This window comes from Lynx rufus, unplaced genomic scaffold, assembly GCF_022079265.1.
Source record: "Lynx rufus isolate CCGP_SWC_20201006 ecotype Redwood Valley unplaced genomic scaffold, mLynRuf1.p SCAF_8, whole genome shotgun sequence".
Classification (NCBI taxonomy): Eukaryota; Metazoa; Chordata; class Mammalia; order Carnivora; family Felidae; genus Lynx; species Lynx rufus.
In genome coordinates, this window is record NW_025814896.1 from 1,799,669 (window position 1) to 1,826,714 (window position 27,046).

At 61.1% G+C, this 27,046-nt stretch overlaps 3 protein-coding genes across 7 annotated transcripts in view; 1 reads left to right on the forward strand and 2 right to left on the reverse strand.

Moving 5' to 3' along the window:
* SS18L1 (SS18L1 subunit of BAF chromatin remodeling complex) overlaps nucleotides 1–2,621 on the reverse strand; it is a 30,920-nt gene extending 28,299 nt beyond the window's left edge. The window contains exons 1-2 of one of the 3 annotated variants that reach the window (XM_047068584.1): nucleotides 2,471–2,553; nucleotides 2,019–2,091 (exon numbers count right to left, since the gene is read on the reverse strand). Coding sequence is in view for 2 of the 3 variants with exons in the window: in XM_047068585.1 (XP_046924541.1) it covers nucleotides 2,471–2,539 (69 nt within the window). In the remaining variant the exon portion in view is untranslated. Of the gene's footprint in view, nucleotides 1–2,018; nucleotides 2,092–2,470 lie in introns of all 3 variants that reach the window. The other 2 variants (XM_047068585.1, XM_047068583.1) reach the window with 2 other exon arrangements.
* Nucleotides 2,622–2,956: 335 nt separating this feature from the next.
* On the forward strand, nucleotides 2,957–8,688 carry PSMA7 (proteasome 20S subunit alpha 7). The gene is made up of 7 exons (XM_047068286.1): nucleotides 2,957–3,150; nucleotides 5,313–5,439; nucleotides 5,992–6,116; nucleotides 6,779–6,901; nucleotides 7,336–7,455; nucleotides 8,007–8,069; nucleotides 8,478–8,688. The coding sequence occupies exons 1-7, from the start codon at nucleotides 3,055–3,057 to the stop codon at nucleotides 8,568–8,570; spliced, it is 747 nt and encodes a 248-aa protein (XP_046924242.1). The 5' UTR covers nucleotides 2,957–3,054; the 3' UTR covers nucleotides 8,571–8,688.
* A 2,210-nt stretch (nucleotides 8,689–10,898) lies between these two features.
* On the reverse strand, nucleotides 10,899–21,589 carry LSM14B (LSM family member 14B). 3 transcript variants are annotated; one of them, XM_047068283.1, is made up of 10 exons: nucleotides 21,295–21,589; nucleotides 19,411–19,574; nucleotides 18,206–18,341; nucleotides 17,332–17,448; nucleotides 15,211–15,378; nucleotides 14,884–14,961; nucleotides 14,501–14,662; nucleotides 14,031–14,181; nucleotides 12,082–12,267; nucleotides 10,899–11,485 (listed from the first exon to the last, which is right to left on the reverse strand). In XM_047068283.1, exons 1-9 carry the CDS (start codon nucleotides 21,419–21,421, stop codon nucleotides 12,096–12,098), a joined length of 1,275 nt encoding a protein of 424 aa, XP_046924239.1. In that variant the 5' UTR covers nucleotides 21,422–21,589; the 3' UTR covers nucleotides 10,899–11,485; nucleotides 12,082–12,095. The 3 variants fall into 3 exon arrangements, with proteins under 3 accessions (XP_046924239.1, XP_046924240.1, XP_046924241.1); XM_047068284.1 differs by lacking the exon at nucleotides 14,884–14,961; XM_047068285.1 differs by lacking the exon at nucleotides 17,332–17,448 and having other exon boundaries at nucleotides 10,900–11,485.
* Between the last annotated feature and the right edge of the window lie 5,457 nt (nucleotides 21,590–27,046).

Genomic DNA, 27,046 nt, shown 5'->3' on the forward strand with positions numbered 1-27,046 from the left:
CCCTTCCGGTTTGGGCCCCGTGACCTGCTCCGTGTAGACCACCTGCAGGACCGCCCTCGACTCCTTCGATCTCCCGCATCCTTCTGTGCAGACCACGTGCGGGACCGCCGCAACTCCCTGGATCTTCCAGAGCCTTCCTAGCCTCGCTCCTTGGTTTTCCTTGTCCGGAATCCCTCTCCCAGACACGTCTTCTGTTACGAGTTAAACCGTGTTCCTCAAAATATTCGGTTCGAGTCCCAACCCCCAGAGCCTGCCAACGCGGCCAGATTTGAAAACGACGTCTTTACACCGTATTCGAGTCCAGGCGAGGTCAGACCGAGGTCGAGGGAGCCCTAAATCCTACGAACGGCGTCCTTAAAAGAAAAGGGCGATTCGGACACAGAGATACACGCGGAGAAGAACACCCCGGGAAGGCCGAGGCAGGGGTGGGGTGAGGCGTCGACAAGCCCGCAGCACCAGGAGCTCAGAGAGAAACAGCAGAGCCTCCCCGAGAGCCCCCAGAAAGTCACCAGCCCTGCCCACGGCTTCATTTTGGACCTTCTGGCCTCCAGAGGATGAAAAGTAAATTTCTACCGTTCTAAACCACCGAGTTTACGACAACGTCGCGGCAGCCACAGGTAATGAACACGTCTGCTTCTCCCCGACGCTTCCACTGGCGGAACCAGGGTCACAGACGCTCTAGTACGTACCGAGCACTAGCTGTGCCAGGCAGCGTGCCAGGCTAGGGACACAGCGAAGAATAATTCGGTAACGTGCAAACTCAGGAGCCCCGGCAACCTGTCAAAGCGCTGCAGTTAGCACAGGACTGCCAAGAGAGAATGGGGGAGGGGATGTCTGAGTGGGCCTTGAAGGCCGAGCGGGAGTTTGCCGGGCAAAGTCCTGCTCAAATAGATGCTGAGGACAAGCCGTGTACTTCCTGCTCTCTCGCCTCCCTCAACGCTCCGAGCGTGGGTGTAAGACCCGCACCTCTCAGCCCCTCACAGCCAGTCAGCAAGACCCCCACCTGTTCCCTGCCACAGCGCCAAGGTAATACGCGCACTGCCAATCCCGTCAGTACAAATCAGGTGAGGGCCTAAACGGAAGACCCGTTTTCCACGGTCAGCGAGTTTCCCTCTTTGCGACCTGATGCCTGGGGACATCAGGCGCTCTGGCACGCGGTTTTGCCCGAAGACTTCCGGGAGCTTTAACGGGGCGTGAGCGCAAAGTGCAGACAGCTAGATGGGTGCTAAGCCAAAAGAGGCTTTGGAAACAGTGTCTGCGCTCATCACATTCGAGCTCCAAAAAGGCAAGGTGCCAGGAAACCCCCCTGGATTGCCCGAGGGTGCCTCTGAGCCAATCCTTTGACCCTGTGTTTAGCCAGGCGCTCCCAGGGCAGTCACCGGCGACATGTGACCCTGGAGCCACTGTGCGGGTCTGTCTCCCCGCAAGCCACTTAACAGCAACCACGCTTGTCTTCGCTATGCCTCAGTTTCCCTATCTGTAAAACGAACACAGTACCTGCCTGCCACAAAGAGTTAAGATCCGCAAAGCCCAGCGAGCGGGCAATGCAAAAAGCGCTCGGTGTTTACTAAACAAACGCAAACGTCGCACTTCTGCCCCTTCTCAGGTGCTCTTTCCCGTTCGCAGCTCGCTGACGTCCACTCGCCAAAACCGGCCGCAGCAAAGGCAGTCTGCAGACAGGCAAGAGGCAGAGGACAAGGTCCACAAGGTCCTGGCGAGCCCCTAGGCAAGAGGGGCCGCGGTCGTGAAGGCGAACCCCGCCGGCGGGAAGCAGCCAGTGGGGAACCGAGGCGCACCGCTGACCCGAGACTCCCCAGGGCGAAAAAGAAACCAGGGCAGCTGCCAGAGACGCCGAGAAAACACAAACGGGAATGGCTAACACCGATTTTCTTCTGAACTTGCCTTCTACGGAGAAACAGAAGACTGAAAATCCCAGACCCAAAGCGTAAGGCTTCTGGTAAAGGTGCCCCCACACCCACGTGAGCGTGATCTCGGTAAAACCACAAGGCCAAACTTACAGGACGCGGGGAAAGGCTGTAAAGCGAATCGGTAAAGTTTCTGTTAGGTGAGGAGGCTGGCCGGGGTGTCAGGCTGAAAAACAATGTGACACGCGAGTAAGGGCCGCGGCGCGCGGCGGGCGGGTCGGCCCCGGGGCCGCCGCGCTCCGGGCCGGGCTCCGGGGCCGCGCGGGCTCGGCGCCCCGCGCTCCACGCGCCCCCGCGGGCCTCGCAGGGCCGGGCCCCCGTGCGCCCGGGGCCCCGCCGCCGCCCGCGCCGCCCCGGCCGCCGCCGGCCCGGCCCGGCCGGGCGGGCCCGGGCCCCGTCCCCCCGCCGAGCGGGCCGCGGGCGGCGCGGGGGGCGGCGGGGTCGCGGCCGTCGGCTGCGCCCCGGCTTTGTTCGCGCCCCGCGCCCGCCGGCAGCCCGCGCCTCGGCCCCGCGCGCCCCGGCCCCGCGCGCCCGCCCCGGCCCACCTTCTGGATGGTTTGCTGCGTGACCTCCCCTTTGCCTCGCGGCCGGGCGGACGCGAAGGCCACCGACATGGTCGCGCGCGGGATCTGCCCGAGCTCCTCGGGGCTTCTGCTCCGGCGGCGCTCGGCGGCCCCGGGCGCTCATTCTCCGCAGTCGCTGGGGGGGCGGGGGCCGCGGGGGGCGCCGCGCCGTGGGCTCGCCCGCCCCGCCGGCCCCTGCGTCGCCCCCGGGCCCGCCGCGCCGCCGCCCCCGCGCGCCGTCCGCCCCCCCAGGCCGAGCCCCCGGCGGCGCCCCGCGTCGGCCGCTCTGCGCCCCGCGCCCGGCCCTCCACCACCGAGCCGCCCCCCGCTCTCCGTCGCCGGTGGTTCGGCCCGGCCCCGCCCCGACGCGCGCGCACGTCAGCCGGACGCCGCCTGACGCCGCCCGACGCCGCCGTAAGGCGCCGGACGCCAGCAGCGCAGTGCGCGGCGGCGGGGGCGGGCAGGCGCGCGACGCGGGAGCAGAGGCGTCGTGAATCGCGGGCCGCGCGGCCGTGAGTGTGCGCTTTTCCCCGGCTCCGCCGCCGCCGCCGCGCCGCGCCGCCGGCATGAGCTACGACCGCGCCATCACCGTCTTCTCGCCCGACGGCCACCTTTTCCAAGTGGAGTACGCGCAGGAGGCCGTGAAGAAGGGCTCGACCGCGGTGAGCGGCGGCCGGCGGGGCCTGGCGTGCGGGGCGGGTGGCGAGAGCGGGGCGGCGGAGGCTGGTGCGCGCCGGGCTCCCGGGGTCGGCCCGGCTTCGCCCGTGCTCACGGCCTCCGCCGTAGGGATGCGCTTTGTTCGGGCGGCTCTCGTGGAGCCCCGGGATCGTTGGTGTCGCTGAAGGAAGCGGGGCGGGGGCCCGTCTGGGACCTGCGGATGCTGGGACGGCCGCGCAGGCGGGCGCAGGAGAGTCTGGGGCCACTGCCCTCCTGCCGGTGGGTTCTCACCGAACGGTGGCAGTGCTACATGTGTGCCAGTGACTTCGCACGGGCGCTCGCGAGGCCGGCGCGCTCGGTGTGAGCGCTGAGCCTTGGAGTACCGGTTTCTCTTTCCCTCGGGCGTCTCCAGGGTGTATGAGCGGCCGTGGGACGGCCATTTTGGCGGGTCACCCTGCAGGGCCCTGCTTGGGCCCTGGGCCGTGGGCGCGGGTGCGGGCGCCTAGCAGCAGGGCTGGGTCGTTGTTGGCTCGGTGACTCCTTCACGTCCGTAAGCAACTTAGGTGAGCCGCACCCCTGCGGTCCCGGCCAGGGGACTTCCCCACTGGGGACGGCGGTGGTCCTGGAAGCCCAGGTGCGCTTCAGGAACAAAGGGAAGCAGGCTCTCCGGGGCGGCGGTGCCACCGGGAGCCCTCCACCGGGTCGGGCAGCTTGGCGATCATTCTCCTGCTGCCATCTGAGCACAGATCTGACGTTTGGGCCACCATTTGAATTTTGGATGGGGGATGCGTTTGAGACATCTGTGGGTCTGTTTCCTGGTGTTACTGGTTTTCCTCTTACCTGCTGCCGTCTCGGAGGTTCGCGTGCAGAGAGAAAAAGGACACAGCTCTGGGCGATGAAGTGCTTTCATTTCCTGAATGTCTTCTGAAATTCAGGTCCAAAATCCATCTTCTGGCCCAACTCGGGTTAAAGAGCGCTGGGAGAGGAGCTGCTTGGACACTCCCCGGCCCCGTACTCCCTCGGGCCAGCCAGGGTGGCTTTGCTTAAACCTCCCAGCATCTCTGAGCCTGGCTCCCTTCTCCCAGGGGAACCTGGAGGGTTACCTAAGAGCATGAAGAGCCTTGAAGTCAGAAACACAGATCAGTGTTTTTCCACCATGGCCTGGGGCTGGGGGTGGGGGTGGGGGGCGCGGGCTGGAATTTTGCACCCCAAGGGGTGTTTGCCAACGGGTGCAGACCTGTTTCTTTGCCTGTGAAGTGCTGCCAGCTGACATCTAGGGGTAGAGGTGGGCAGGGCAGCCCCAGGGCCCGCAGCGCCTCGGCTGAGAGATCTCTGGGCCGAGACGTGTTGCTCCTTGAAGCATTGCCCCATTTCTATCCGCTCCTGCCCTGACGGGGTCGAGGGATCACTTGGCCAGTGGGAGATTTTTCCATGTTTCCGATACGCTCTCCTCTCCTGTACAGTATCTGCTATATGCAGAGAGCAAGCTAATTCCCGGGAATAGTTGTTAAGAGTTGTCCTTCCACTTGAGGGCAAACCAGACCTTCCCCAGAGCTGTGCACAGGTGTGCCATGGTGCGGGGGGGTGGGGGGGGGTGTTGTTTCAATGTTTTTTTACTTTGAGAGAGAGGGAGCGGTGCACACGTGAGCAGGGCAAGGGCAGAATCTCGAGCAGGCTCTGCACTGCCAGCGCAGAGCCCGACTCGGGGGCTCGATCTCACAAGCCACTGGGAGATCATGATCTGAGTGGAAACCAAGAACTGGATGCTTAACTGACTGAGCCACCCAGGTGCCCCCAGCGTGGGTTTTAACATGCTTCACAGCTACAGAAACATTGCTTTCGGGGCACTTGTCTTGAATGTCAGGATCTCAGGCTTAAAAGCCTTGCATGTGTCTCTGTGATTCTCCCGGTTGAAGGTATATACACAACAGTTACTGCGTTGTAATTGAGACTTCGTATCAGTACGTTCAGTGCACAGGAGTGGGTGCCCAGGTCGTGACACTTGGGCCAGCTCTGCCAGAAATGGGTCAGTATCTGTGATCTGCGAAGCGTGGGGCCCCCACCCCCAGGGTGTTCGCAGGTCCCGGTTACCATCTGCTAAGCGCCCTGAGCCTGATGGCAAACCCTCTCGTTGCTTTCTTAAGCACCGTGTTGATTTTTATTGAAGGTCGGCGTGCGAGGGAAGGACATCGTTGTTCTGGGCGTGGAGAAGAAATCAGTGGCCAAACTGCAGGATGAGAGAACCGTCCGCAAGATCTGCGCGTTGGATGACAACGTCTGCATGGCGTTCGCAGGTGAGTGGGGCCGGTGCCCTGGTCCTCAGAGGCCCTTATTAGCACTTTGGAGGCCGTCTCAGTGGGTTGGCTTTTGGAAGATCTAGAAAGTGGGGAAACTAAAGTCGTTTAAAAGGAGCCGATTGGGACCTTTGCCAGCTTCACCAAAGCTTTTGGGGGTGGGAGGCTTTGCTGTTGCTGGCGCATGACTGGATCACAGTTACAGTCTGGAGACAGGCCTGGCGAGCCTGGTTTTCCCCGACCACAGTTCCCTGCTGTGGGGCATGCTGGGTGCCCCGGGCACTCTCGTGGCTTCCCGAGCTCCTCCGTGCGGGTCCACTCTAGCAAGATCCCAATTTACGTAAACTAACCTAGGGACTGACGTGTCTTGTCCGAGGCCTCTGTGCACAGCCAGAGGATGATCACCCCGGCGTCCATCACCCAGATGACCTGAGAGCTGGGTTTCAGAGGACTGGCTGGAATATGTAACTGCCGTGTGGTCGTGTGACCTGTGCCGTCCCCGATGGGAGCCGATGAGGCGTGGCTCCGGTGGCAGTCTTTCTGCTGTTGCAGGGCTCACTGCGGACGCGAGGATAGTCATCAACAGGGCCCGGGTGGAGTGCCAGAGCCACCGGCTGACCGTGGAGGACCCAGTCACCGTGGAGTACATCACCCGCTACATCGCCAGTCTGAAGCAGGTGGGCATCCCGCCACAGTAGTTCATGGTACCTGTGTGTACCTGTTTGCAGAGGTCCCTTCAGGGGAATCAGAAAACTGCTCTAATTCCACGCACAGTCCCGATCTTTGTGCAAATGTAACTTACCGTAGGTTATCCATTTTGGTGGCATTGTTTGCGTTTAGTGGTGTGGGACGGTCCAAATTCACGTTTCTGAAGGGACGTGATAGTCTCTGTCTTGATGTCCTGAACGGTTGGCTTCCAAGCATTTGGGAGGAGCTGAGAGCCACCTCCACCCTCTGGTGACGTGCCGGTCATTTTAAAGTCAAGTGTGTAGCCAAAGCGCGTGTGTTGTCTCTACGGTCCAGCGGTCTCGGTTGTGCTCTACGATGCGTTCGGTCGTGGGCAGGTCTTGCACACCTTTCTGAGCCAAACTGCACAAGAGAAGGAGGACCCTGAGTAGTCCGGGCTCACGTCCCTCATCGTTGGAACTGCAGATAACTTGAGTGTCTCCATCCCTTCAGCGAAGGCTCAGCTGTTGGGAACGCCGTGTGCGTGTGTGTGTGTGTGGGTGTGTGTGTGTGTGTGTGTAAGAGAGAGAGAGAGAGAGAGAGAGAGAGGACTTAGGGTGGGTTCCACAGGACCTTTCGTGCTGAGGCATTAACATGTTCCTTCTCCCGCTAGCGCTACACGCAGAGCAATGGGCGCAGGCCGTTCGGCATCTCTGCCCTCATTGTGGGTTTCGACTTTGACGGCACCCCCAGACTCTATCAGACGGACCCCTCGGGGACGTACCATGCCTGGAAGGTGAGGCCCTGACAAAACAGAGAGTCTTCGGGCGGTCTCGCCAGTAAAAAGTTGCAGAGGCCACTGGAAGGTACCGCGTCTCCTGCTGGTGTAAGGAGGCCGTGTCCTGCGGGTGCGCGTGCACGCGTACTCACCACCCGTTTGTTCTGTGACGCTCCTGCTGATAGAGCGAAGGAGTCATTAGACATTGCTGTTTGAGACCATGTCCAAGGATAGGGAGCAATGGGGGTATGTGACATGAAGCACAGTCACCCATGTGTCTTTCAGTAACAAAGGAGAATCCCACTCATGGCTAAGGATCAGCACCAGTTCCAAACAGCTCTTTGGGAAAGGAGTCCATAGGGCAGGACCAAGGGGCCAGGCTGCTGCGGTCTTGTCCTCGGGCCGGTTCGGGATTGTCGTGCCCTGCACCGTAGAACACATTCCTCTTTCAGGCTAATGCTATAGGCCGGGGCGCCAAGTCCGTGCGTGAGTTTCTGGAGAAGAATTACACTGACGAAGCCATCGAGACAGACGACCTGACCATTAAGTTGGTTATCAAGGCTCTCCTGGAAGTACGTTTGCGTTTGAAATCTGGTGCTTGGGCTGGGCAGAATGGACAGCACAGAAGTGGGCAGCTGTGTGCAGGCAGCAGGAGCGGGGGCGGTGAGGCCGCCGGCGGTAATGCTGGGCGCCCCAGGGCTTGGTCGGCCGGGCCCTGCCCCGGTGCTGTCAGCTCCCTCATGCGGCTGGGGCAATCAAGGACCGAGTTGCTGGTCCGAGGGCACGCTCAGGTGAGGAGCGGCAGAGGCAGGACGGGAGCCAGCAGGTGTGGAACTTTCCACTCAGAGCACGCCGCTGCTAAGATTGGGGGATGAGGAGAATGGGGACTAGTGGCTGGGAGTTGTGGCCTTGGGCTTTGTCAGCACTTGGGAGATGCTGGCAGGTAAAGCCAAAGAGGCAGGGGAGTGGCCAGAAGGCCAGGCTGGCGTCCAGCTGTTGGGCTTTGGTGGGGGGGGGGGGGCAGGGGGGCTGGGAGCCTAGCTTGTGTGGAAGCAGGGGTGGCGGGGTGGGTGGTGCTGGTGCCATGCAGGTAGGCACCTGGCCTTATTCTTCGCTTTACAAGGTGGTTCAGTCTGGCGGCAAAAACATTGAATTGGCTGTCATGAGACGTGATCAACCCCTCAAGGTAATCACCGAGGTCGTCTGGTGTCCTTCGCTCTGGAGCATCCCCAGGGATGGGGCGGGGGCGGGGGGGGGGTGGGAACAGGGACCCTACTCCTGTGGCGCTTGTGCTCCAGGAGATTTCTTCCCAAGGCTCCCCACAAACAAGTGGAAGAGTAAGCATCATCATGTGGGTCTCCGGGGGAGGCTGGGGCTCGCGTGGCTGCTGGGCATGTTGAAAAGCTGCCGCAGGCCTCTGGCAAGCTGACCGGTGTCACCCGGATCAGGCGCGCACACCCTAGTTTTTCTGTTAGAAGCTGCTGTGAGGTGCATGTGGCCGGAGCCCCAGAGCTTTCCTCCCCAGGGGAGAGGGGGTGCTGGTTCCCTGGTGCCTTGTGTGCTTTGGAGGCTAACTGTAAACTTTCTTTGGTAGATTTTAAATCCTGAAGAAATTGAGAAGTATGTTGCTGAAATTGAGAAAGAGAAGGAGGAAAACGAAAAGAAGAAACAGAAGAAAGCATCGTGATGATGAAATCTTGAATTGATTTTTAAATTCAAATCATGGATTTTCCAAGTGATACATAGGCATTTCCCTCCACTCATCTACTGTCCAAGGGTCCTGCAATAAACTTCCTATTTGTTAACCTTTTCTTCAGAGCGTGTGTCTCTTGGGTGCAATCAGGACGGCTCTGTAGAAAGGGGGTCTTCCCCTCGCTGTGTCTGAGCGCTCTCCTTAGTGTGCGCTCTCCTCTGTGCTCTTGTCGCCAGTCTCGAAGTTGCCAAGCTACTGGTGGCGGGCCAGGGGCGTCCAACTTTTTGGTTTGGGAGTCCAGCAGTGCTAGGAGCGCACGCCAAACGTGACGGCTGCTTTAGACAGGCGCGCGGCATTAGAGACAGACGCCGAGACTCCCGAGTTTCTCTTCCCAGAGGGGCTAGCAGACGGACCTTGTTCCTTCCTGACGGACACACGTCAGGGAACACGCGGCGCCCAGTTGGTTTTCACTCAGAATCCCACAGAGCAGCAGCCGTGTTCAGAACGAGTCGTTTCTGCTTTCCCTAGATCAAGTCTTCGCACTTGTGTGCTCTCCCTTGAGTTCCTGGTGCTGATTGTCCCCTGTGCTTGCTCTCCCGCCAGAGATGGCCCTTCCAGGTTCCAGCCAGCAGCAGCCTCGCCCTCGCTCTGCCACCAGTCCCGGTGACAGGACCACAGGACCACCGTCGGGCACCCCTGCCCCACCGGGCGATGGCACAAAGGGCTCTTTGAGTCCCTGGGCCGGCTGCCCTGCCAGCTGTGTCCTTGGGATTCCAGGGCGCTGCTCCCACCTCCGTCTGCAGCTTCCCTCACTGGGTTCTCACTGAATGGCACGTATGTATTCGATCTAGAAAGGAGTAAAAACGCCCAGATACGTTTTGAGCTCAGTGTAAAATGTAGAATTGTCAAAACGTCAGCATAGAGCGTCAGTAGTGAAGTTAATCATTGTGGTAAACTGTGACGGGACTATATTTAGATCGCCCAAAGGAAATACCTGCCTAGTGCGACCGCTGAGTCACCTACTTCGTGGAGGATTCGTGTTTTGGCTACCTGCATCTGACTGTGGAAGATTTTAACTTTTTATTGGCCAAGGATGTTAGTTGTTTCCCCCAAAAAGGAAGGTTGCTGAGAACTTGTTGAAATTGTGAAACTGACCACGGTGCCGTGCCGTTGCAGGCCAGCCCCCTGCTGCTTGGCCCTGCTCTGGGCCCAGCGGAACCACAGGCAGGCACCGAGGGAGCAGTGACACGGTGGATGGGGCGGGCCTTTCAAAGACCCCCAGAAACCCATTTCAGTGATGCGGGGCGCTTTCAGTCCAAACAGCCACGTCTGCTGTTCTGGATGGTGTGGGGTCCAGCCCTGAACAGGCCACAGGGCACAGAGGACACAGGAGCTCCAAGCAGCCTGGGGTGGGGGGCAGGCATCTCCCAAGCAGGTTTACTGTGGACAGAGCTTTTAGAACCAGCTCTTGTCCCATGTCTGGAGAGCAGAGCCCCTTGTTCTGGGAAGCTGGCCCGCTGCACACTCGGGCTGGCTCATGCCCTTTACCCAGACCAACCGGGTCAACGTCACTCGAGAGCAGATGTCGCCAAGGAGCCTGTTAGCGCGAGGCCTGAACAGCTCCTGCCTCTGGACGGGCACGGCAGACAGGATAGGACTCCAGCAGCACAACCAACAGAACGATTTTACTCTCAGAGCAGAGAAGAAAGTTTTAAAGGTTTGCACGTTTATTTATAATTACAATTTACATTACTCCAACAGAGCAACCCATTGCTAGGTTCTAATTCTTAGCCATTAAGTCCTACAAAAATAAACCCAAGCTTTTACAGTAACTGAATCAATACAGAACTAAAACCTTTATAGCTATTTAAAGGGGTTTAGTTACCAAGGTGCTTATGTTCAACACAATGCCCTGTCCATCAGAAGGGCGCATGCTTATACTAAAGGTCTGACCCATTTACTCATGCAACAAATTTATATTCCCCACCCTCCCTCCACCCACCTGTAAAACAAAAACACAGAACTATTTACAATCAAGAAGAAATATGTTCTCGGTCAACCGACCTTGCAAAAAAGACTGGCTCGTTTCCAAGTGGATGAGACACTGAACGGTGGCCAGAGTCCAACAGTGACTGGCCTGGGTCAGGGGATGGCAGGGACGGGGCAGGAAGGGTGGGGACACCACAGGGCTTTGGTCCCCAACCCTGATTCCTATGGAAGCCAGGCTCTGAGCAACAGTTCCTAGCTCACGTTCAGGACCCCTTCCTAAGCCTCCAGGACTTAGCCCCCCCCACACCCGCCCCCACCACCCACCAGCCCTCAACCTTGACATCACGGCTCTGGATGTAAGGGTTGTCTGGTTTGCTTCTACAACATGATCCGTGGGACACCCCCACTCTCCCTGCCCAGGCCCACCCACCCCCGCACGTCCCCAGGCTGGCCCTGCCTGACTCCTGAGACCCCAACCTACGGCACTGGGGGGGTGCCAGGCCAGCAGCACCAGAGGCCAGTTGGGTTATAAAGATGCAACTGGCTGCCACGTTTGCCGAATGAGATTTGGCTCCACTTTAAAAAAGTCAAAGCTGTCACACAAAAAAAGTCACAAAGTGAGGATCAAGCTTTTGCTCTAGAAACCTTTTTCCAAAATACCAAAACCTTAGAATTAGGCTGTGTGCAACTAAAGAGGAAAGACAGGCCAAGATACCTCAAAGAGGTTACCCACGAATACTTCCCCCAAACAAGTGGTTCTAACTCAGACCACGTCCAAGTTCAATTAAGTCCAAAACATAAGTAGTAGTATGAGAATTTTCCAAACTCGGTAAACAAAGTGACCCACGTCTCCCAAGTAAGTGCAGCGTTTTCCGATAACCTCAGACACAGCTTCGTTTCTGTGCTGCTTCCGCAGGCACCTGCGAGAAAGGGACAGGACACTACGTGAGCACGCTCAGCACGTCCCACTCGGCAGCCCCCGCCCCCCCTCCCCCCCCCCCCCCGGCAGGAGCCAGGCACACAGGGTCCTGGGGAGAACGAGGGTGCTCAGCCTCCCTCCCACCCCAGTCAGGCCAGGGCTCCCCAGACTTTCCAGTCCCCATCAACCATGAAAATCACCTTTGTACACGCTGGGCACACCTGTAGCCCACTGCCCACCCAGACCCATGGGGCACACAGGTGGATGGGACCTTGTTCATGCGCACCTGGGGGTCCCTGCGGGGCAGGGAGGCCAGCTGGTGACGGCAGTCCTTGCCGACCACACTGCAGTAGCACGCGCCCAGCCCCCACACCCGGACCCGCACTTCGGGGGCCTGCCGTCCCTAGGAGCCCCCCAGGTGATTCAGAGGACCAGGGCCCTCATCTCGGCCCCAATTCCCGCAGGCTCCTCCTCTTGCTGGAAGCCAGGGCCGCCGGCTCCAGGGCTCCTAAGCTCTTCCCGAGGAGGGTGCCCACGGGCAGTGCCCCCCCAACGCCCTCCCACCACCGGGTCCAGAAGCTCCCTTCCGTCACTCACCTGCGGCCCCATCCTTACACCCTGCCGGTCCCAGCTCTGTGGGAAGTTGGGTTGCGGCGGGTTGTACCGTTGCCCCTGCCCCCTCGAAATCCACCCCTGAAGCTACGGCCACGAAGAAACCTTCCCGATACCCCGAAAGTCTCCGTGTTGAGCTTCCGCTCTTCGGCCCACGTAGTCCGCCTAGAACTGGACCACAGACAGGTGCGTGAGACCGAATGCAGCCGGCATCTGGTCACAGCTTCCTGAGCCAGCACAGGGAGGGGGTGTGGGGGAAGGACCGGCAGGTGGACCCATCAGAGGGGGTGACCCAGTCAGGACCCCGCAGCCAGAGAGCCCACCCTGCGGGCGCTCCCGGCCACACCGCCAACGGGGTCTGCTGCTCACCGGGCGGGGCTGCCCAGCATGAACTCTCCTGCCTTTATCGACAGGTGAGTGCGTGACACTAGGCAGTGCCCAGGCAGGTTCTGAGACCTGGAGCGTACCGCAGACCCCTCCACGGAGAAGTTTCTAGTATGTGAGGAGAGGGCTGGGCTACATGCAGCGGGATCTCCAAGAATATGAGGCTTACACCCTGGGGACGGTGGGGCCACGGCAATGACACCACGCACCACCCAGCGCCCTTCGTACTGAGGATGCGGCCAGCACCCACCTCTGTGTCCCAGGTGAGGGCCCCACGTCCGCTTACAGGCACAGAGCTCCCGCTCCACTGCCCCCCTGGCCTCGCTTAGAGAGCCAGCAGCTGCACCCTCCACCCGCCCAGCCCGACAACCCCGACGGTCGTCGTGGTTCCCCTCACAACCTGTCAGCAAACCCGGTCCGCTCCCCCTGCCAAGCAGAGTCAGCAGCCGAGCTCTCCTCCGCCGCCGCCACCACCCGATTCCGAGGCCCCAGGACTACCGCACAGGCCTCCGGGTGGGCCACCGGCCCCTCTGCCTGCCTTCGGCATCCTCAGCGGAGACGGGGGAGAGGTCAACCGGCACCACCCCCAGCTCCAACCTGGACAGCCGCCCACAGCTCCCGGCACCCAAGCTGGTCGTCACCGTGACCTACTCGCCCTGCTCGCACGCGCCCCCTTCATCCCTGACCGCCTCTCTTGGGACTCTGCTCCGGCGTGCGGCAGACGCCTGGCAGGCGGCCCGTGTGCAGAAGCTTCCTCCGTCCACCCACGAGCGCTCCCGGCACCACACGGTGTGACACCTCCGTACTCGATTTACCTTTACCTCCCACCCCAGGCCCTGCCCAGCCTCCTCCTGCCCGTGCCCGGACGCGTTTCTATCCTATTCGCACACGTACTCTCTACTTTCCCTGCCGGGATTGAAACATAGGACAGCAGGGCCCCAGCGTGTGCTGTGCCCTCGATGCCCAGCAGGGTGTCTGGCACTCCGTTTGCGGAATGAGTGCACACGGGTTTCTGTGCCTGCCCCTTCTATACCGTCTAGCTTGCTCGCAGGATAACCTCTGAGCACCAGTCTCCAGGGGCTCTAACTGCACGCCCAGGTCCCCAGTCTCAAGCAGTCGGGAGCCGAACACGCAGGCCAGCTGCTGCAGGCAGCAAGGGCCTCAGGCCACCGGGTCGGCTGCCAGGACAAGGCGGCGTGTGACCGAACGACCCATCACTCAGCTGGGGAGCACGGTGCCGAACTCAGCCTCAGTGGACAGAAGAGTAGCAGCGCCAAGATGGAAGCGGAGGCCGGACCTCGGTCCGACCCTCAGGTGCCTGTGACTGTCAGGGGTTCCGCGCTGCCACCTGCTGGCGCCACCGGGACCGGTGTACTCACACGGCAGAAACAGGAGGAGGATCTTAGGTTTGTCCTGAACTTAGACGGGAGTCTGGTCTTCAAGAGAGCATGGCCCAGGCTCTGGAGTTTTGAGGCAGAACGAGTGTCTTCCTGCCAGCTCATCCAGGCCTCGCCAGCCCCGAGCCCGGCCCCCTCACCAGGCCCCCTGACCTGGTCTTGAGCTCAGAAGAGATGTTGTCGAAGAAGGACTTGGACTTGTCATAGTAGCAGTTGGGCCCCAGGTGGTCTTCCTCAGCAGGAGCCTCGTCACTCTGGGTCACCACCGCTGGGTCCTTCTCGTCCCCCTTCTCAGCTTTGTCATCTGCAGAGAGAAGCAGAGTACACGGTGATGCCTCCCTCGGCCAGGGCGGGCCCCTGGTCAGCTGTCCTCAGGCCAAGCACATGGGCGGGGGGGGGGGGTGGATGGCTCGTCGTCTGTGTCAGAAGGGGCCCACCCCCCCAGCCGTGTAGCTTGCTTCTCACCCACGAGCAGTTTGCACATTACCCCAAGCCTCGTCCTCACTCAAGAATTCTTAGATGGCGCCGCTTCCACACCTGCCCCGCCCCCACCCATCTGTCTTGCACCTGCAGCTACAGACACTCCTTGGTGGGGAAGGCACCCTCTGCGTAACGCCAAACACCTTTAAAATTCAGTTTCTTCTTAAACTCTTTGTCCAGCTCCTCTCTGTTGAACTGGGCGTTTGCACTCTCAAAATCAAAGTCGCCTTCAAACTTGATCGTGTTCTCTTTGACGTTAGTCGGGCGGTTTTGCCCTCTGGAGCGATTCCTCGTTCGTCTGTTCCCTGGGGGAAGGAAGGAAAGCCGTGACTGGTGAGCCGCCGAGCTGACATTACTCCAGTGAGATGGGTGACAAAGAGGGGACAAGGCACACGGAAGCGGACACTGAGCCCCAGCGCCCCAAAGCCGTCACCCACAGAGACCAAGCAGAGGGGCGAGCAGAGAAGCGGAGCACAGCGGGTGGCCCGCGGCTCCCCGGAACTCAGGTGGCAACAACAGCTGTTACCTGATCGCCTCCTCTGAGGTCTTCTGTTCTCGTCGTTCACCTGCCCTTGACTCTGCACAGCTGTCGGCTGAACTACATCTAAGGCGCAAAAGGAAAGAGTAAGGCAAGCGCCCACCGAAGCAGAGCCCAGCGACGGAAGCGGGGTGGCGCTAGCACAGGGGCCACGCAGCAAGGGCGGGCCCTGCGAGAACACGCGGTGTTTACGATGGGGGGCAGGGGGTGCGGGCTTTTGAATGACAAAGAAAGAAGACAGAAAAGAGAACCCCAGGAAGCAGGGCACCACTCTGAGGCGGTGAAGCGGACACCAGGACGGGAAGGGACAAGTACCGCTGGTGGTCTTGCCGCCCGGCTGGGCCGGGCGCCCGTTCAGCTGCATCCCCACGGTGGCCTTGCCAGGTAACAGCTTTTTGGCATTCAGGTTATCGACAGAACCAGTCTGGACGGCCTGCTCCACCATGGGGCTCTTGCCGACTGGGACGGATGGAAAACCAGCTCCTGAGATGGGAAGGGAAGGAGCGCTGAAGACCAGAGAGGAGAAAACCTCACGGCCCTCCAGCCCCTCCCTCGGGGTGGCAGGCCGGGCAGTTGAAGGCACCACCTCGAGACTCTCCCAAGTCTGGCAGAGCCTCCCGGACCATCCCCTCCCGTGACTAGCCCGGCGGCCACAAGGCCAGCTCACCAGGGAGCCCTGAGCCCCCGATCCCCAACCTAGGTAACCCCGAGGAGACAAAAACACCCTGCCAGAAACAAACACTTCCCAGGTGGTTTAGAAAACAGCTTTCCAAAAACCACACAAGCTCTAAGCCCGAGGGGGCTCCTTGGTTCCAAGATGCTGGCAAATTCACGGTCTGGGAATTTGTTTTGTTCTGGTCCACGCTGGACAAGAACCACCCCGGTCTGGGATCTTCTAGTAAACGGTCATTCTTTAAAGTTAAGCTCTAGAACGCGGTCGTTTGTGCTTGAGGCATAACAAAACCAAAAAGAATGATGTGATAAGACCCGACTACAGAAAAGCAGTGCATCTTGAAGAGACGAAGGCTCCCAGGCTGCCCTTGGTGGTGGGGCCGTACCAGAGTCTGTCCCTACAACACTGCAGTCTCAGCCCTCGGCGGAGGTCCCAGCTCCCGAGGTGTCCTCTGAGGCAGGAAGGGGGAGAGGGCACGCCACCCACACTGGTCCATCCCCCCCCCCCCCAGTACCGTCTAAACGGGGCACTGTGGGGCTGGGCAGAGGCATACAGAGCTCTGAGGCACAAAACCTGGGCCCTGAGCATGGAGGTCACCATCAGGAGAGACGGCCCATTACGTGTGAAAATTGGCTATTTCAGTTTTCTGGTTTTTCACGTGAGACAGAAACTAAGGCAGTTACTGTGAAACCTTCCTCACGACCAGATCAAGAGAAGAGCTCCCAAGGCAAGCTGGACGGCCTCGCATACTGGCGCGCGCAGGTGTCCTGTGACGGGACCACGCTGGAGCCCCCTCCCCGGCCTGCCACCTTGCCCAGCAGGGCCCTCCCGGGAACACAGCCCGGCTGCTCCTGCCACACTCTAACTCGATGGGGGTGAGACTCAGGCTCACCCGTTCTTGATAAAACAAAACCATCAACAGACTACCCTCCCCTGAGAGCAGCTTTACACCAACAATTCAAAGAACAAACCGTCTAACGTAAACTTTGGGCAAAAACACCACTGCTTCCACGTCAGGGACACACTGGCATCCGTGTGGGAACGGAAAGCAACACGTGCGAAATAACAGACTGGCACGGATGCTCTGGGTGCGACCCTGGACCGAGCCTCCGCAGGGGGAAGGCAGGGCATGGCGCTCTACCCAGTCAGGCACGTGAACCTCAGCTCTCAGAGAAACGAGAAGAACATCAAGAAAGACCAAGACGCCCCAACAGGTGCCACGGCCCAGCTGAGACAGGCAGTGCACCCCGGCATTAACAAGCTGGTCGCTTGGCCCACGCCGTTCACCTGCTCGAGCGAATCTCCCAATTCTAACGGGGCTTCACGTTAGAAAGACACCCGAGGCCTCTCGGAAGGGTGACGAATATGCCACGCGGCTCCCAGAACAGCAGGTGAGTTTCTTAGGGACGCTCCCCTGCAGTGTCACCCAGCAATCTAGAACACATTCTGGGCCAGCTGAAGCCCCAGGGAAAGGCTTTCTGTGCAAAGCTTCCCACATTTGGTAGTCTCGATCCAGGTCCAAGCAGCCCCTGGACCCAGGGGGGAGTGAACAAGTTCCGGGTCAGTTCTTTCTGACGCCTTCTTTAAAACCGTGCGAGCTCGTTAGTAAGTCACGACTACGTGTTGAACCACATGGAAGCAGCTGAATTGACCCTCGGGCTTGGCAAAGCATCTACTACAGCCACTGTCGCTCTGGGCTACTGGTTTACCCCCTTGCTCTCAGGACGGCAAGACAGCATGCAGCTCTCCCCGACTGCGGTTACCCTTGGAGGTGAGCTGATGTGGCTCTGAGGACACGTCAAGCTCTGAGGCGGGCTGTGGAGACGGAGAAGAGCTAGGGCTGGAAGCTGCGGCCGAGGCTGGAGGGCTCACCAGCTTCTCTAAAGGAAGACAGAGGAGAGCAAAAGAGAAAGTACGCAAGTAAGTAACGAGACACCGGTCCCGTGTCCAGCAAGCTCGGAAGAGCCAAGCAACCTCTCACGGGACACGTGGCTCGCACAAACCTATTCTAGAAACACCGTGAGCCAGGCAGAGCAGCAGTCCGGACAGCGTGACTCAGGAGCCGCCCAAGAGCAGGTCTGCAGGGCCTGCCCACAGCCCCGGGCCGGGGTAGGAGCCTGCCGACTCCAGGGTTTGAACGCCTCGCAAAGCTGCGTCCGGGGCCAGGCAGACTGTCACGCTACACGTGCAGAAGAGAACCTCATTCCAGGATCGACCCACCTCGGGGGACGGAACTTTTGAGCAAAGCAGGGACAGCAAAATGCCTAACGGATGGGTATCGATTCAGCTTTTTGCGTTTACGGGCTTCCAAGGTGTCAATAGTTAGAGCCCATCCGTAACCACAAAACCAGTTGTTTCTTATTGAAGCAAACATGCCGTGACTTCCACCCAGACCCAGGCTGACGTTGCAAATGAATTTTGATTTGACTCATCTGTCCCCAAAGTCAGACGAACTCTTTTACTCTCAATTGAAGAGCGAGCCGGCGTTCTAACTGGTTCAAGTTGCACCGAGTGCCGTGCTGAGCGTGCGGAACAAGCAGAACAGGCCAGGAGCAGGGTGTCCCCACGATCAGGGTCTGCGGCCCCGCCTCCTGGAGATCACAGCGCGAGTTTAGCAGACAGAAACAGGTTACTCACCTAGACCCAAGGAAGCGGCGTACTGCTGGCTAAGCAGAGAGCTGGCAGCCAGCTGGCTGTAGGGCGGCATCCCTCTGAAGGGGCTGTAAGGCACGTGTGGCTGGAAGGAGGAGGCCGAGCCCGAGCCCAGGGAAGACTGACCAACGAGACACACAGATGAGAGCAGCGCAGAGCGGTCAGACGTGTCTGCCTGTGTTCCTGGAGGCCCGGGGTCGCGGGGCAAAGCCTCCAGAACCACGTACGCGAGCTCAGAGCTGCCTTTCCCACATCCCGTAGCCAGGTCCGCCCGTCCGGGTCACTCTAACCGGAATTTCCCCTAACTCAGTTAACCCCTCAGATGGCTCCCCACCGGCTGTCGTTCCCTAGGTTAGCCTCTGTAAGAGGGCAGACCTGCCATCCGAGATTTGGCCCTGCCCCCAACACGCAGCAGCCCAGCCACACAGCTCCCACACGTGCGACACCTCTCCGGTCCCCTTACCCTCAGGGACGCTGCTGCCTGTTGCTCCCCAAAGACCTCTTTGTGCCCCGAGGCCTGACTCAGGTACTTGCCTCTTCTGAAGTCTCTGAGAAGTCTCCCTCCAGACCTTTCATAGGTCTGGCCCGGGGCTTCTCCACATGTCCCCAGAGCCCCCCCAAGCACGCTACCTTCCAGGGAGCGCCCTCAGTCCCAGAGCCTCCCGCAGAAGCAGCCTCGGAGCGACCAATGAATATTCAGATGTGCAAGTCAAGAAACTATTAAGCTAGGCTCCCCGGTAATCCTGGGCAAATTCTGCCCTAACGCAGGAGGCACATATACGGCATAAGAACCGCAAGGTCCATGTCCCACGACACTGGGGTTTAAAATCCAGACGACGTCAGGAGAGCAAGTCCTGCTGTCTCGACCCAACAGTAAGGACAAACGTGATTCCCCAAGCCTCCCCGGAAGACTAGAAGCACCACCCCCTTCCCTCTCTCTCTCTCTCTCACACACACACACACACGCACTCGCACACACGGAGAGTCTCACTCTACAACACACGACACCGCAAGCTGAGGGAGGTTAAGACTTTCTGCAGCAACAGCCTGCACAGAAATTAAACCACTTTTCATTGAAAGGCTATTCCTCGAGTCGAGTGCTCCCGCCAGACAGAGGACACCAAGTTCCACTTGGAAAGCGGCACCTCTCGGAAAGCGTGCCCACGTCGGGAGGAGGGCAGCACACTTACTTGGACGATAGCAGGGTCCTGCGGGAGCGTGTGCTGGGCTTTCGGAGGCTCACACACGGTGATATCTTTGATATCACTTCCCCGGAAAATGATGTACTCATAGATCTCCTCTCGCGGGGGGGCCGGCCTATCTGTGGGACGGTCTTCGGTACCGAAAGACCTCACTTGGGAGTTGAGAGAGAGAAGGGTTAGGTTGTCGTCCTCGGCCAAGGGCGTTCAATCCATCCTCCTGCACTGCAGCCCTCGGGCACTCTGTGCCCGGCCCTGCCCTGCACACCACCCTCGGTCCACCTCCCAACGGCTACTCCGCCCCCCAGTTTCCAGAGCACAATGCCTACAAGGCCCCGGCTGGCAACGCTCCAGAAGGTTCGGGGCCCAAAGACAAGTTAACAAGTTCTGAGGCCCACAGTCCCCCGAAGTTGACGGTTCTCAAGTGTGAGCACAGGAGGGCCAGCGCCCTGAGCAAACAGTCCACTTTGCAGAACACCCCTCACACCCGACTTCCGAGATTAAACAGCCCGCCAGCTGCTTTTTGCCTGAAACCTCGCCGCACGTCACCCCTGGGAGTTTGTTTTGTTAGGCGAGAAGCCTGTGGGCTTGTTACCCGCACCCTCCCCGGGAGGGGCTCTCACAGAAACAACGGGAGAAGTGGGCTCAGAGCCTGGACCCACACCACCGCCAGCCTGGGTCTGCCCGAAGGCCTTCTTGGGGTATGCACCCTTCCCAGCAGGGTTCAGGCTCTGGGGGCAGAGCTGGGCTCGAAGCAGCCTCTATCTAATCTGAGCACAACTCCTGCTAAGGACCAGAGGCTCTGGGCCTCAGTTTCTCCAACGGGGATGGCATGCCAGATACACTCAAGTGCCAAGGGTATACGTCAACACATAACCTTGCAACTCTGGATTCTCTCCTGGAGCCACGCAATTGGTCTCTCCTAGAACTCGGGCGCCAGACTTTAGAAGGTATGCCCGGAGTTTGGAATGACTGCGTCCTGAAGGCCCAAGGCTCCCTCTGACGTGGGAAACAGGGACACGATGCCCTGACCCTCACAGGCCCAACGACACCCATCAAACACCCAGGGTTTCTGCAGCCCTGGCTGCACCCGGCACTTCTCTCCAAGAGGCAAGGGAAGGACACTCGCCATCTTCCCCCGGAGGATGAAGACAAAGAAACTTTGAGCCACCTCCTCCTGCCTCTACAAGCCTGGAAAAGATTCTGGACTCCCCTAGAGCCACATTCCAGCCTCCTGCCTCTACGTCTGGCGGGGGCTTCAGGGTGCTCACGGCGCCTCCAGGGAAGGGTCGGCCACAAAAGGGGAAAGCCACAGACTGAACGTCTGCATTAGGGCAGGAGAGCGCTTTAAGTGGGGGCACCCAGCAGCCGACCGATGCTCCTCTCCCGGCAGGAGGCTCCATTAAGACGTGGTGTTTGTTCAGGCTCAAGGCCCCAGCTGCTTAATAGGTTCCAGAAGGGCTCACAGGAGTAGCGTTCTGGGGAGGCCCCGGGGAGCCTCAGGCCCCTCGCCCCGCCCCTCCTCCGCAGGGACCGGGATCTCGGCGCCCGCCGCCCCCTCCGCCCAGCCCAGCAGCACCGGCCCGCCACCTGCAGAGGTGGGCTGCGCGGAGGAGGGGGCGGCGCAGTGGGAGCTGGGCCCGCCCCCACCTCCCCTCCCCACCCTCGGGCTGGGCGGGCCGGCCGCGCACAATAACCCGCCGCCGGGGCCGGGGGAGACCATTGTGCCGGCCGAGCCCGGCGGGGGAGGGGGGGCTTCGCGGGGGAGGAAGCGCCCGAGGAGGTGGGGGGCGCCCGGAGGGGGGGGGGCGACGGCGCCCACCGGCTGTTGGCGCCCGGGGGCCGGGGCGGTTGGGGCGGCCGCGGGGCCGCTACCTTTGGCGAGCGCCACGGTGGAGTTGTCCGTGTCGATGGTGTAGAGGATGCCCTCGTAGCGGATCTGCGCCTTGGAGATGAGGCTGATCTTGCTGCCCAGGTACGGGGTGCCCGAGGAGCCGCTCATGGCGGCGGCCGCCCGGCTGGGCCTGGCCCGCTCGCCTCCGCGCGGTCGCCTCGCCGCCGCCGCCCGCTCCTCCGCCTCGGCGCCTCCTCACCGTCGCCCGACGGGCCTGCGCGGGGACCAGCAAGCAAGCGGCGGCGCGCGGCCGGGGGCTCTGAGGGGAGCGCGGGGGAGGAGGGGCCGCAGCAGCCACATCCGGGGCCTCGCGCCGCCACGCCCCGCCCCCGCACGCTCGCCGCCCATTGGATAGCCGCGCCTGCCTCCCTTTAAATATGGCCGCGCCGCTTGCCTGGGGGCGGGCCCGCTCTCCGCGCCTGCGCAGCACGCGCCGTGAGCCCGGGCGGGCTTCCCCCGGCTCTCCGCCCCCTCCTCGGCCAACTCCCGGCGGGCCCCGCGCGGGGTGGGAGCACGAGACCTGGCTGGCAGGCTCGGGGGGAGGGGTGGGAATCGGGAGGGGCGGAGCGCGCGTGCGCAGGCAGGGGGCGGGGGCCATGCTGGAGGGGCGGGGCCGGGGGGCGGAGCGCGGCGACGAAGCCCTGGGCGCCAGTTCCTGAGAGCAGTCTCCAGAGCTCCATAGCGTCTCTGCCGAAGAGACCAGAAGAGCTTCCCCTGTCCTGGGCTGGAAGGCCGCCCGGCCGGGGTGCGCCCCGTCCCTCCCGTTCTAAAGCACCGGCGGGCCGGAGTCCCTGCCCGGGGGGGAGGGGGGGCGGGCGGAGGCGAGGGCTGCGGGTTTCTGCCCGCGACGTGGAGGCGGGGTGCGGGGCCGAGGTCCCTAACCGTGACGTAGAGGCAGGGGCCAGGTTTCCCTGTCCAGCGAGGTGAAGGCGGGGTTCAGGGTCCCTGCCCGGGAGGCGAAGGCGAGGTTTGGGTCCCTGCCTACGAGTGGAGGCGGGGAGACGGGAGTCCCTGTCTCGGAAGGTGAAGGCGGAGTTCAGGGTGTCTGTCCCGCGGGGTGAAGGGGGGGGGGTTCGGGGTCCCTGCCTGCGACGTGGAGGCGGGGGCTCGGGAGTCCCTGCCCAGGGAGTTGAAGGCGGGGTTCGGGGTCCCTGCCTGCGACGTGGAGGCGGGGGCTCAGGAGTCCCTGCCCAGGGAGTTGAAGGCGGGGTTCGGGGTCCCTGCCCCAGACGCGGAGGCGGGGGCTGCCCTCTGGGCGCAGTGGCAGCTGCGGGTAACGAGCGCTTCCGGCGCGTCAGCCGCTAAATATAAAGTGCTGAGCGCATCTTCTCTTTTAATCCCTCCCCTCCCCCAAACCTGCGGTAGCTTCGTGTCCCTTAAAATAAATCCCAGCCCGCTACCAGCGCCTCAAAGCCCCGCCTGGCTTGGCCTGGCCCGCCCGGCTCCAGCCCGGAGGCCTCCTGGGCGTCCTCGGTGAGAGGCGGAGAGGGGGGCTCCGACTGTCCCTGCGCGGTCAGCCACTAAGAGCGCGCACGTGTGCGCTGGCTTTTTGTCCGTCTCTCCCTCTGGCCCGGCCCATCAGATCAGGGATTAGTGCTGGGCCCTGGAAGAAACTTGGCGCATGGTGACTAGCATTTTATAAAAATGAAACAGAATAAAACGGAAAATATCAGGGCATCCCACATAGAATATTGTTTTGTGTTGAGGCCATTTACATGTGTGAATATTTACGTGGGTACTGGGTCAAATGTGGGATGTGTTTCTTATCAGAGTGCCAAACAAACGAATGAAAGCCACTGCAGAGAACAACTTGAGCCACCCCACAGACCAGGCGTTATGACTCCCCTGGTCTTACAGAGGAGGACTGAGATCCAGCACAGGACAGAGGAGCTGCTGGCAGGACAGGTGCCTGCCCGTCACAGAACACTCCGGTCCCACCGGCGCTCAGCCATGGCCAGTACCAGAATTTGAGAAAAGGGAGCGGAAGAGATGGAAAAGTCTTCAAAATGTATCTGCCAAGAGCTCCCTGTACATTTTAGACCTGGTTCTTGACTCGTGTAAAATTGCAGTGGTGAGGAGAGCAAGGACAGGACGGCCATGGAATTAGTGTAGCCCCACTGAGAGAGATCTCTGGGGATCCGGGCATCCTGCTCCTGGAACAGAGGTAGGGCTCTCCCTCACTGTGGCACAGCCTTTCCCTGGGAGCGCACCTGTCTGGAGTAGCTGTCGTCCCCTGTCCCCTGATCATCTCTGCAACCATCTGGCCTGGTTGTCCCCCCGTGCAGCCGCAGCCCTCCTTCCCTCCACTTTCCAGCTCTAGAACATGACTTGCCCAATGTTACAGATTCTGTGCCTCCCAGATCCTGGTTTCTGGGCCACAGGCCTCTGTGTTGGAGGTGGGGAAGGACTCTTCACTAACAGGAGTTGGTTCTGTCTTGGAAAAGAGAGTTAGACCCGAAGCCTCAGGACCAGGGTGTGGTGTCATTCCTGGAGACCTCCAAGAGCCTGCTAGGCTTCTTGGTGTGCAGCTAGGTGGTTCCCTGAGGACATTAGCCGCGGGGCAAATGCCCAGGCAGGGCAGAGGCTAAAAATATATGGGGCACACAGGCCCAGGAATGCCAGTCCTACCACCCATTCCTTGGTGTCCTGCCCAGAGCGGAGGGTACTTTGCAGAAGGTTTGAGAAGGGGAACGGTTGTGGCCATACCTAAACTTGACTCTGGAGGTCATCGGCGTGGTCTGTGTCCCAAGCTGGGGCACACCCATCCAGCACGTCCACCCTAGACAGACAGCTCTTCACGGAGCCTATCTATCGCCAAGCCTTAGACTCCTGGGGTGGGGATGGGGGGGGGGCGTGGACGGAGAGACTGCTGAGGAGCTGGGAAACCCTGAGCAGTTCGGACTCCCTCTCTCAGTTTCTCCGTTTGTCCAACAGAGATTATAGCTGTGCTGCCCATCTCGTCAGTGCTGGTGAGGAGCCTGGAAGACCGTGCCCGTGGGGGCCTTGGCAGGGGCCAGGAGCCCACCGCCTGGGCCCACCCAATGGGAAGCTGGCTGTACCGAGGACCACCCACTGCAAACATGAGCCGCTTACCTAAGCACCTGCTGTGTGTATGGAGAAGAGCGAAGCGGGCCCTCCTAAGGACAGGTGTGAATATGTGGACGTGGGACGCCACCCTGGGTCCCATCACCGGCTGGCAGCGTCACACGGCCAGCGTCCTGCAAGAGGAGGGCACGTTGCCACAGCATATCACTGTGACTCTGATGTCCCCCTGAGGAAGTATGGGCCACGTGACCGTGGGTATGCTAGGTATCACTGCTTGCTAGGAGCAAAACGTAACAGGTGAGTTGATTCAAAGACACGTCAATGATGGGTGATCTACAGAGCAAGTCAAGTCAGTGGCCTGAAGCGTGGGAGCATGCCAGCGGGGCAGGACCTCACCCGTCTCCTGAGGCTGGCACGAGGGAGGCGGGTGCTCGCCTCTGGGGAAGCCCTGGCCCAGCTGCAGGTAGCGCCGCCCGGAGGCAGCCGAGAGTACAGGCGGGCTGGGCGCGGAGATCAGGGCTGGCTTTGAAGGTGCCACCTACTAGGCCTTCCCAGCAGGGAAAGGGGCTGGAGGCCCAGGGTGTTCGGGGTGTTCGGTGGCCGGAGGAGCCGGGAGGGAAAAGACTGGAAGGGGATCTTGTTGTTCTTCCGGAGCCAAGAATTCTGAGGTCTGACCTGCTCTCTGTGAATCCTGTTGAAATCCATTTCCTCCTGCCCAGGGCCCTACAGGGCTGTTTTCCTTAGAGACACGAGGAGCACCAGTAGGTGAGGGCCTGAGGTTCATGCATCTTGTTCCCCCTCTCCCCTCCCCCCCCCCCCCGCCCTCTCCCCTCCCCTCCCTCTCCACCCTTTCCCAGTTAAGCACTCTGGTGTGAGGGAGCTAGGGAGTGAGAAGTCCAAGAAAAACATTAGGGCCCCGACCCCAGCAAGCCACAGCCACCTTTCCCGGCTTCCCGCTGGGCAGAGGGCTGAGCAGAGTTGGCTCCCCGAGGGGAGCTGCCCCTCAGAAGTTCAGAGGGAAACGCTTCGAGATTCTGGAAATAGGAGAGGGCACCAGAGGAGGCCCGAGGGGCTTCTCTCCTGATGGCGGTCAACTCCGCTGCTGCTCCCCGAAGCTTGAAGAGTGGGGACAGGGTGGGGGGACATGTTCCTGGGCCTCACTGCTGGAACCCGGCCCCCGGGGCCTCCTGGCTGTGGGGTCTCCCAGCGTCCGAGACGTCTAGACCCCACCTCAGAGAGACGAGCGCTGAATGTGCAAGGAGCTGCTCACGCGGGACCAGCGCACAGAAGAACCCAGTCACGCCCCGTCCCGGATCTCTGCCTGCGGGGCCCTGGCGGTGAGGGTGACAGCCTGGGTGGGGTACGGGCGGCCTCAGGACCGCCGCCGGAGCCATCCTCAGCCACAGGGCCCTGCCACCTCTTCCCTCTGCCTGGGGCCCCTCTCGGCCTTTCCAGGGAAGAAGAGACATCCAGGCCAAGAGGGGCCCGGAGGGACAGCCTCCCGGCAGGTGAGGGGGTGGTTGGGGGTGGCCTGCTGAGGACAGAGCTGGACAGCAAAGTGGCAGATGGCCTGGGGGTGGCTCCTGGTTCCCCCTCCCCTGCTAGTTGGTGGGGGCCCCTGATGGTGCCACCCTGCCCCCCACCAGCCTGAGAGCCCTTGCACAGCCGGCCTGGCTCGAGGGGAGCGTGCCATTGTTGTCTGTCGGGCTCAGCTTACAGGGGCCGTGAGAGCGGCCAGCGCAGCGAGTCGGTCCGGGCCGCCTGCCGGCCACCTGGACCTTGTCCCCTGACAGTTCCCGAGGGAAGAGGGAAAGGACGACCAAGTGACCAAGGCCACAGCTGAGGGTGAGGAGAGGGCATGTGACGAGCAGGGAAGGGGGGTGTGTGGCCCCCTGCCCCTAAAAGATGGCTCTGAGGACCCAGCGACGGTGCGTCTGCTCGCCAGCAGTTGTGCCCCAGAACGCTTTCGCAGTGAAACCGGAAACCCCCGGGCCCGCTGGCAGCAGATTGGACCTTTGATGGCAGCGTGTGCCCTGCTGGAAGATTCTGGGGCACTGAGTGTCAGTGGAACTGGGCTGCAGGGACAGGGTGGCAAGAGAAAGAGACGGAAAACGATGGCCTGACCCCCTGCACGTAGGCTCACAGGGAAGCACGCCCGCGCTGTTACGGTGGCGGTCACTAGGGGCCTAAGGGCTCGAAGGAGCCCGCGTGGCTTTGGGAGCCAGCCACGCATGGGTACTGGTTACACAGGTGCATTACATTTGTGGATATCCGTGGAGCTGAACACACGTGACCTGAGCACTTCTGTGCGCATGTCTATCACACTTGGAAAGAAAGTAAACGGAGAGCCTTGTTCCAGGGCAACCCACTATGCTTTTACTAAGTGCCCACAACGGCCGGTGTTTACTGAGCTGCCCCATGCCGGCACCGATGCCCGCCCGGTCGTGCGTTCCCCTCCCCTGTCCCCGGTCCCGGGCCTCGGATGTGTGACACCGCACCTTCAGTGGGGAGGCGGCCAGCCAGGTGCTCGGCCAGAGGCACACGACCAGCAGACAGCAGGGCCGGGATTCCCTTTGGAGCGTCAGGCTGCTGGCCTGCGCGCCGTGCCCCACAGCCCTCAGCCCTGGGGGTCAGGGACCAGAAGTGACTTTTGTACTCAAGGAGCTCACCCTTCCAAGGTGTCCCGGA